The sequence below is a fragment of the Salmo salar genome, chromosome ssa09 (genome assembly GCF_905237065.1).
Source record: "Salmo salar chromosome ssa09, Ssal_v3.1, whole genome shotgun sequence".
Lineage (NCBI taxonomy): Eukaryota > Metazoa > Chordata > Actinopteri > Salmoniformes > Salmonidae > Salmo > Salmo salar.
The window spans coordinates 71,095,973-71,106,747 of record NC_059450.1 but is presented as its reverse complement, the minus strand read 5'-3'; the positions used below and the strand labels follow the sequence as shown (position 1 = coordinate 71,106,747).

General features: G+C 44.3%; 1 protein-coding gene across 1 annotated transcript; it reads right to left on the bottom strand.

The window, feature by feature from the left end:
• Positions 1-3,332: 3,332 nt before the first annotated feature.
• LOC106611725 (probable G-protein coupled receptor 101) lies at positions 3,333-5,690 on the bottom strand. The gene is made up of 2 exons (XM_014212237.2): positions 5,508-5,690; positions 3,333-4,813 (listed from the first exon to the last, which is right to left on the bottom strand). Exon 2 carries the CDS (start codon positions 4,677-4,679, stop codon positions 3,333-3,335), a length of 1,347 nt encoding a protein of 448 aa, XP_014067712.1. The 5' UTR covers positions 4,680-4,813; positions 5,508-5,690.
• Between the last annotated feature and the right edge of the window lie 5,085 nt (positions 5,691-10,775).

Below are 10,775 nucleotides of genomic sequence, written 5' to 3'. Positions count from 1 at the left end.
CCATTTATTTGTAGATTTTGATAACTGATTGGGGTTATTGTCTTGCTGGAAGATCCACTTGCAGTCAAGTGTCCTGGTACTTGGTCAAGTTCAAGATGCCGTTAACCTTAAGGGCCCCAGGACCAGTGGAAGCAAAATAGCGCCATAACATCAAAGATCCACCACCATATTTTACCCAAGGTATGAGCTACGTTTCTGCATATACATCTGTTTTTCAATGTCACACTGGTGTGTGTAACCAGAGCTCTATTTTCATGTCCTCTGGCCATAACACCGGTTCCAATCCAAGTGCCAACGCCGTTTATTAAACTCCAGGCAGCCCTTTATCAAGGGTGCCAATAATTATTATTGGGTCTGACTGTACATTCATCCCATGGCTTTGAGGAATACATTACCAAATTGGTATGTGCACATTTGTATTTACAGAGCATTCGGAAAGGATTCAGACCCCTTGACCTTTTCCACATTTTGTTACTTTACAGACTTATTCTAAAATTTATTTAAATGGTTTTTTTTCTCATCAATCTACACACAATACCCTATAATGAGAAAATAAAAACAGGTTTTTAGATTTTTTTTGCAAATGTATACAACATAAACTGATATCACATTTACACAAGTAATCAGACCCTTTACTCAGTACTTTGTTGAAGCAGCTTTGGCAGCGATTACAGCCTTGAGTCTTCTTGGGTATGACGCTACAAGCTTAGCACACCTGTATTTGGGGAGTTTCTCCCATTTTTCTCTGCAGATCCTATCGAGCTCTGTCAGGTTGGATGGGGAACGTCGCTGCACAGACATTTTCAGGTCTTTCCATAGATGTTTGATCGGGTTCAAGTCCGGGCTCTGGCTGGGCCACTCAAGGACATTCATAGACTTGTCCCGAAGCTACTCCTGCGTTTTCTTGGCTGTGTGCTTAGGGTCGTTGTCCTGTTGGAAGGTGAACCTTCGCCTCAGTCTGAGGTCCTGAGCACTCCGGAGCAGGTTTTCATCAAGGATCTCTCTACTTTGCTCTGTTCATCTTCTTTGCTCTGTTCATCTTTCGACGATCCTGGCTAGTCTCCCGGTCCATGCCGCTGAAAAACGGCCAAACAGCATGATGCTGCCACCATGCTTCACCGTAGGGATGGTGGCAGGTTTCCTCCGGATGGGGCTCTTGGCATTCAGGCAAAATAGTTCAATTTTGGTTTCATCAGGCCAGAGAATCATGTTTCTTGGTCTGAGAGTCTTTAGGTGCCTTTTGGCAAACTCCAAGTGGGCTGTCTTGCCTTTTACTGAGGAGTGGTTTCCGTCTGGCCACTCTACCATAAAGACCTGATTGGTGGAGTGCCGCAGAGATAGATGTCCGTCTGGAAGTTTCTCCCATCTCCACAGAGGAACTCTGGAGTTCTTTGAGTGACCATCGGGTTCTTGGTCACCTCCCTGGCGAAGGCCCTTCTCCCCTGATTGCTCAGTTTGTCTGGGCGGCCAGCTCTAGGAAGAGTCTTGGTGGTTCATGGAGGCCACTGTGTTCTTGGGGACCTTCAATGCTGCAGACATTTTTTGGTACCCTTCCCCAGATCTGTGCCTCGACACAATTCTGTCTCGGCGCTCTACGGACAATTCCTTCAACCTCATGGCTCAGTTTTTTTTCTCTGACATGCACTGTCAACTGTGGGACCTTATATAGACAGTTCTATGCCTTTCCAAATCATGTCCAATCAATTGAATTTACCACAGGTGGACTCCAAACAAGTTGTAGAAACATCTCAAGGATGATCAATGGAAACAGGATGCACCTTAGCTCAATTTGGAGTCTCATAGCAAAGGGTCGGAATAGTTATGTAAATAATAACCTGTTTTTGTGTTGTCATTTTGGGGCATTGTGTGTAGATTGATGAGGGAAAAAAATATTTAATCAATTTTAGAATAAGGCTGTAAGGAAACAAAATGTGAAAAAAGTCAAGGGGTCTGAATACTTTCCCAATGCACTGTATGTACATTTACTATATTGAACGTTTGAGACCATCAGTATTTTCAGAGGTCTCAACATGAATCTAGCTATAGTACTGGGTTTACAGTACTCTAACCTGTTTCATATCGACTACTAGTCTGACCTCCATGCCCTAAGCTCTGATAAAGTGCAAAGATAAAGTAACACCAATACTTATATGGTATACTAATACTAACTACGCTTTACAGAAGTGGCTAAGTGAGCGGATATAGTCAGTGGAGCCCTACCAAGATGTATTGCAGTGTACAGGTAATGGGAGTTTGAGAGCTCTCAGCCTCCTTTGAAACTCTGAGATGAGAGGGACAAATTGGCTAAGGCAAACATGAACAGTGTAGCTTTCAGAAGGCTTGGTCGAGCCATCCACTTGGTAGTGGAGGGGAACAGTCAATGAGACACTGCACAGCTCACTGATGAGCTGCTTTGAAAGGGAACCAGACGGTTCAGCCGCTCAATAGGCTTTGAGGACAGGCATGGACAGTCCCCATAACACCCTGAATTAATTGGCTGCACTGGCAGGCTGCTTAGACTGACTGAATCATGGGGCACAGATAAATGGGCGATATTAGCCGGATGAGATGCTGTTTGGGGAAGGCAGCATGATTCTGGTGCTAAAGTAGTGATCTAGACTAATGAATCACTGGTCATGTTGATCTCGCTCTCGGCCATCTCTTCCTTGACATCACGTGTTATCCACTATGGGCAGGGTGAGAGGTAACGGTTAACACATTCTAATCATGCTCCCCACAGAAGATAAACAGAAGCTGTCACCAAGGGGAAATTGTTCTTTAGCGACATTTACAACACTCAAATCAAGTACATTTGTGGCATGTTATTTCAAGTTGATATGATATGTGATCTATTTTGTGGCAATTTGACAGAGATTCCCTCTAGAAACACTCCCCCTTCCCTTTATATTTCTCAATGGCTAATGCCATATAGAAACATACTTTTGAATGCACAAAATGATCAATAAATACACTTTGGTGACCCTGTCTAGTACTCTCGTAGACATAACAGTAGATACGCGTTTTTCAATGCCGCGTCAACCATGACCTAACAATAGGAGAGCCAACAATGGCTTTTCAAGGAAAATACTGCAACTCAGGTTGCAATTATTTTCCTGGAACCATGTCTATGGCAAATAAGCATTACTTGGTCAATCTAGCCATCAAAAATACAACAACCCCGAATCACAACAAACAGTCTGTCAGAATGGATAACCCTGTAGACTAGAAGGCAGATCTGCTCAAGTTTAACCATGATGTCTTCATTGGAGGTGAAGACAGCCACATGAAAGACGAGTCAACCCATCTCCTAGGCTGTTTCGCTGTAGACTGTTCTACTTGGTAGTGGTGTGGACAGTCAGCTCTCTCTCAGAGCTCAGGCTGGCGGTCTCTTTGCGGGTGTCCCTGGACCTCCTATCCATGGTGGGGGAGGAGGAGGTAGCCTCTGTGGTGGTGCCCTCCTCCCAGGTGCGGAGGGGGCAGACACGTGTGGCCAGACTGGGCAGGTTGGGGTGCATGGAGCGTCCGTCGGTCACGGTGAAGCAGCTGTCCTGGGCGGAGTTGTGGCAGGGACGGCCCTGCCTGCAGAGCGGACCACACAGCAGGGCCAGGAACTCCTTCCTCACGCTGCGGTGCATGTAGCCGTAGATGTAGGGGTGGAGGCAGCACTGCAAGAAGAAGAGCACCAGGGCTAGGGAGGCCAGCCATGGAGGCACAGCAGCACTGGAGTGAATGGAGACCGTGTTGAGAACACTGTAAGGTCCCATGCTCAGGATGTACGAGGCCATGATGACGAACACCACCCGGGCTGCCTTGCAGTGGTAGTGGAAGCGTCTGTGCCTGCCCCGGATGGGGTACCCCCCGGCTGAGAAGGAGTCCAGGGGTGGGGGTGCCTGTTGGGGTGGGCGCTGGGCGCTGCCTGGGCAGGGGGCCTGGGGATCCAGAGGCAGGTTGGGCTGGGACTTAGAGTGTGTCTGGATGGGGTGCACCAGGGCATTCTGCCTCCTAGCTGCCCTGAATACCATCCAGTAACAGCCCAGCATGATGAGCACCGGCAGCCAGAAGGAGCAGGTGGCAACTAGGACTGAGTAGGACAGGCTGGAGGACCACACCACAGAACACACGTTATGCCTGCGGTCAAAGTCTATGGCCCCCCAGCCGTAGAGGGGCGGCGTGCTCTGGAGCAGACTCAACACCCAGGTGCAGGCAATGAGGTTGGTGCCCAGATGAGGGGTCATGCGGGTGGGGTAGGACAGCGGGTGGATGATGGCCAGATAACGGTCCACCGACACCACGATGATGGTGTTCACCCCGGCGAAGGCAAACAGGTGCATGAGCACTACCAGGGCCTGGCAGAAGCGGGCATCCAGGGGCCACACACCAGGCACGGTGGCAGCGATGGCGAAGGGCATGACCAGCACGGTCTGGAGCAGGTCTGCCAGGAGGAGGTTGAGCACGAAGCGGTTGGCCACGTGGAGGAGCTGAGGCTTCCTCTGGAACACCAACAACACCACCACGTTACCAAACAGAGACATACACACAATGGCTGAGATCAGCATCATCTTCACCACGCTGTTGGCCACCGACGGCCAGTCTGTGGGGCCAGGAGGACCAGAGGAACCAGGGTCCCAGGGCACGGTGCTGGAGTTACTGCTCACACCAGGCGCCTCAGAGGTGGACATGCTGAAGCTGGCAGGGTGGGGGAGACAGCATGCGTGACTGTAGCTCTGTTTCCACCCGATGTTTTCCTCTGTTTTCCCTTCACCGTTTCCACCCGATGTCTCACAGCTCCTTTTTTCTGTCAGTCGGTTTTCTTCTTGAAGGAGAGGATGAGAGGAGACAAAAGCACAAGCTCGAACTGAGGTTTGTCTGCTTTCAAACAGCATGTACTCTAATTCTAGAGGACTTCATTGTTGAGGCTGATTTAATTTCACTATGAATTCATTCATTTACATTTTTTTTAAATATTATTTTTACTATGACTTATTTTAAACAACATAGTATAATATAATTTCCCAATTTTTTGGTGCATACAATATAGCTAAGTATTTGAATAATTTATTTTATACATTCCTTATTACTCATCTTTATCAAGTGTTTCAATCATTTCAGACCCCACTGTAGCTGCAAAACCATTGCATACATGGTATACCTATGGCAATGTCTCTGTAACAGCTGCGTTAGACCAGTAAAGAGAGTACGAGTGTCTGTGCATTTCATTATCTATCAACAGAAACCTGTGCAAATTTGAACCCCAATCGCCAAACACATTCTCACAAAATGAACGACAGTATTATTCCTTGATACCCCACTGCCATTGCAAATAAACATATATATATATATAGTATTTTACATAGGAAATTGAGAAGGAAAGGGATTCAAACAACCCCTTCCAAAATGCCATAGTTCATCCTTGCTCACTGATGCTCCCAATCAATGAATTTTGTACAATCTACTCTTCACTGTTGCCAAAACAGAAACAAATGTATCAGTGAGAATAAACGTTTTACCTTGAAATGGCCATCTTTCCTTTGTTTGGGGGCGGGTTCGGTTGAGATGCTGAAGGCTGCGGTGTTTTGATCGGTGATGATGCTCCGTTCTCCTCAGCACCAGAGCGCTGGTTCCCACATTGATACCGTTCGATTGTCATCGCTTCGCCGCGCTCCCATTTTAGGCAAGGCTGTATCTTCAATGGCAGCAGCCCCCCCCCCCCCACGGCTCAAGCGGCATACGCTTCTTGTCATCACTCAGCGGGGCAGATTATTTGGACAAGAATAAGCTCCACTGCCCTTTACCGTTTTATTTTCATGACAAATCAAGCATTCCTTATGTAACGGACTATGAAATACTGTTTTGTCATAAAACGAACGACACCTGCGCTGTGAGAGCTGCTCATCTGTAATCAGCAACATTTATATGCCAATTTTTCTCTTTGTTCAAAATGCAAAGTCTTTTGGTTACACTGTGGCCTATTTTGGAAGAGCACCAACATTTATAATGCAATCCTGATTTAGATCATCGTATCGAACAGGCTTTTCTCTGGTGTTGTAGTTCAGTGTTTCATTGAGCGTTATACTCGAAATGTAAATTTCCTGTGACCACGATTACGAAAGTAATTTAATTACGAAAGTAATTTAATTAACCGAAAATAATTTTCTGGAATAAAGGGCTACTAAACCTTCACCCCTCTGGAATATCCACAGGTGCATCTTGCATAGATCAGCTTCAATATTGCAGATAGAACGCAAATTCTATCAAACTAATTGTTTGCATGATTTCTAATCTCCCACTTTTTTATTTCTTTTTTTTAAATTTCCCAACCCTATCACCCCTCCCCTGATTGGAGCAACCTAACAGGAAACAACACTTCTTCGGCTGCTAAGTACCCTCAGATGTCCATCTTTCCCGGTACATTACCATTTAACTATTTCCTTTTGTAATACATCCTTCTATTTTACTGTGATGTCTTATGAGGGTCGTGATCCTCTCTATTTGTACCATTTCTACAGAGATTGCCCTTCAAATAAATACTTTACCTAAGAGTATAATCACATTTCCCATTGATTGATGGTGGTTTTTCAGATCTTCTAACAGTACTCTTTGTAGGTCCAACAGAACACAGACATTATAACTTAACAACCACTCCTGGACCTGACTCCATAAACGTGCCACGGAAGGACATCGCCAAAAGAGATCTATCGATTCCGTTTCCTCGTGGCAGAGTCTGCACAGGGCTGACTGTTCAATGCCCCATGTATTCAGCATTCTTTTTGTGGCAAGAATTTTATATAATAGTTTTAATAGAAAAGAACGGATTGATGTGTCAATTGTTTTGTATATCAGTTCATAAACCTTGCATCTATGTTGAATCATTGTCAAATGATTTGATCGTAAAATCCTAAAGCTGTATACAATGCATTCGGTAAAGTATTCAGACCCCTTCCCTTTTTCCACATTTTGTTATGTTACAGCCTTCTTCTAAAATGAACTAAATTAAATGAATTCCTCATCAATCTACACACAATACCTCATAATGACAAAGCGAAAACAGGTTTTTAGAAATATTTTGGAGGTGACGAAGAACCCGATGGTCACTCTGACAGAGTTTCAGAGTTCCTTCTCCACAACCATCTCTGCAGCACTCCACCAATTAGGCCAGACAGAAGCCACTCCTCAGTAAAAAGCACGACAGCCCGCTTGGAGCACCTAAAGGTCTCTCAGACCATGAGAAACAAGATTCCTTGGTCTGATGAAACCAAGATTGAACTCTTTGGCCTGAATGCCAAGCTTAACATCTGGAGGAAACCTGGCACCATCCCTACAGTGAAGCATGGTGATGGCAGCATCATGCTGTGGGGATGTTTTTCACTGGCAGGGGCCGGGAGACTAGTCAGGATCGAAGGAAAAATGAATGGAGCAAAGTACAGAGAGATCCTTAATGAAAACCTGCTCCAGAGTGCTCAGGGCTTCAGACTGGGGTGAAGGTTCACCTTCCAACAGTACAACGACCTTAAGCACACAGCCAAGAAAAAGCAGGAGTGGCTTCGGGAAGAGTCTCTGAATGTCCTTGAGTGTCCCAGCCAGAACCTGGACTTGAACCCGATCGAACATCGGGTTCGATATGCCATCCCATCTGGTATGCGCTTAGTGGGACTATCATTTGTTTTTCAACAGGACAATGACCCAACACACGTATTTTTGGCTGTGTGCTTAGGGCCTTTGTCCTGGAGAGACCTGAAAATAGCTATGCAGTGACGCTCCACATCCAACCTGACAGAGCTTGACAGGATCTGCAGAAAAGAATGGGAGGAACTCCCAAATGCAGGTGTGCCAAGCTTGTAGCCTGATACCCAAGAAGACTCAAGGCTGTAATCGCTGCCAAAGGTGCTTCAACAAAGTATTGAGTACTTATGTATATGTGATATTTCAGTTTTTTATTTTTGATAAATTAGCAGAAATTTCTAAAAATCTGATTTTGCTTTGTCATTATGGGGTATTGTGTATAGATTAATGATGGGGGGGACAATTTAATCCATTTTAGAATAAGGCTGTAGTCAAGTCAAGGGGTCTGAATACTTTCCGAATGCACTATAGCTACACAACAGTATGTGGAGTTGCATGTGTACTATCCCAGTTTGTTGTATTGAATCTCCAATCTCAATGGTCTGAGTGTTTGAATAATCCAATCAGATGGTTTAATTAAGTGGGGATCTTAAGGTCTGGGATGTAAACAACATAGCATGTCAGGAGATGGCATAACAACAGGCTAGGAGGGGGCAGGACACAACCTAGTGACCTCTCTTCATCTATGTTGTATAATGCCAAGAGGTTTTCCTTTTCTTTATTTTTGATTATTTTCTACATTTTAGAATAATAGTGAATACATCAAAACTATGAAATGACACATATGGAATCATGTAGTAACCAAAAAAGTGTTAAAGAAATGAAACTAGATTTTAGATTCTTCAAAGTAGCCACCCTTTGCCTTGATGACAGCTTTGCACACTCTTGGCATTCTCTCAACCAGCTTCACCTGGAATGCTTTTCCAACAGTCTCACACATATGAGTGTGCAAAGCTGTCATCAAGGCAAAGGGTGGCTACTTTTAAGAATCTCAAATATAAAATATATCTTGATTTCTTTAACACTTTTTTGGTTACTACATGATTCCATATGTGTTATTTCATAATTTTGACATCTTCACTATTATTCTACAATGTAGAAAATAGTAAAATAAAGAAAAACCCTTGAATGAGCAGGTGTCCAAACTTTTGACTGGTACTGTATGGAATATATTATGGAATAATTCGTAAATAGACCAATCGACTTGCAGAAACAGAAATAGGTTTGTGTTGACTTGAAACAATCCTAGATTGAATGTGTTAATTACATTATCATCTGAAATTCTTTGCAGTTGAAAGCGTGGAGAAACAAAAGCTGCTAAAATCCTCTGCCCAATCCAATTAAACTGTAGCCTCAGCAACATCATACTCCACATCTGTAACGAACGAGCGCTCTTGTTACCAGTCTTCAGAATCTAAGTTGTCAAAAGGTCCTTTGAAGTGCTGAGTAAGTACTCCCTGTTAGATTTGACTGCATATTAAATGCAGTCAAATCAAATAGGAAGAAGTTTCTCTTCTTCCTCATGGCCCCTGGTTCCAATGCAGCCTGCAGTGGCCTGTGGGATTACACCCTGTGGCTGTCAGGGACACCCTCAGGAGCCAGAGACACACTGGGTAGGAAGGGCCCCCTTCTCCCTGGAGCCCCCCCAGCCAATACTACTGAGTTGTGGGGCCCAAAAGATTATTTCTCTCTCACACACAGGCTGTTAACTACTGCTCATTATAACCTTTGGCAGTGAGTAAGCAGTTAAAAGGAGAAAGTCACAGTGTTGCAAAATAACCTTGAAGAGGGAACCACAGCGAGAAGAGCGAGAGGAGATTAATCATATATTTAGTCCCCAACATGCATACTGTTGATCTGAAGAACTAATGTTCCCATTGATCAGCCATCAAAACAAGATGTCATGTGAACTGGTCTGATGAGGTAGAGCTGTATTGGGGAGAGGGACTGCATTGTGGGTTGGGCACTCATGATACTTCAGACCAGGCTCAGCTGCTACTGCACTTGGTGGTGTAAATAACAAATAGGTGAGTGAATAAAACATGTATCCACCTCTCCTGTACTGTGGAGTGGAACAAGGTCTCTGTTTGGTCACAGAGCCCCCCCCCTGTCAGGTGAAGACTGAGTCATCAAAGGTTCTGTGTAGTAATGACTTGTCAAACATTACAACCATGTGAGTGGGTAGTATGTGAGGAAATCTCTTACTACAGTTGGAAAGAAGGAACAGGTTTTGAAGGCACCATTCATTTAGTGATACTACTGGTTTTGAACTGTCATAAGAGTGGGTTTATAGCGCCATCTAGTGCTGAGATTGATACATTTCATCAGATTTGGGTATTTTTGGTATTTATTAGGATCCCAATTAGCCGCTGCAAAAGCATCAGCTACTCTTCCTGGGGTCCACATGAAACATGACATAACACCTAGGACAGAACATTATTAGTCAAGGACTGAACTACATACATTTAAAACGTCACACAGCCTACATATCAGTACATACATACATATCTTGGTCTAATTAAGCAATAAGGCCCGAGTGGCTATGGTATATGGCCAATATACCACGGCTAAGGACTATTGATATGCACGATGCAACGCGGAGTGCCTGGACACAGCCCTTAGCCGTGGCAATATACCACAAACCCCAGAGGTTACCAACTTAATTAGAGCAGTAAAAATACATGTTTTGTCATACCAGTGGTATACGGCTGTCAGCCAATCAGCATTCAGGGCTCGAACCACCCAGTTTATAATACATAATACACTGCAAATTCCAATACAAGATATGTAAAATGGCTGTGTCTCTTCACAGTCCCCTTTGTGCAGTAAGGTCTTCTTTTATCTGTTTTTTTAAATCTGGTTTTATTGCTAGCTTGAGTTACCATTTAGTCATGGATCTAATTAATACGGTGTATTTTCCAGCCTCTGTTCTGGACCTGGGGACTGTGAAGAGACCTCTGGTTGCATGTCTTGTGTTGTACCGATGAGTGTCCAAACTGTGTGCCAACTGTTTTAACCTTCAACACATCAATACCTCACATTAGGGGGGCTTGGAGGGGCCTCACTGATTCAACGTTATAGTAATTGTTTCACCATACATCACTACATTCATCTTAATTCAGTGGATTAATGCAAATAATTACCAAAATCCAAAG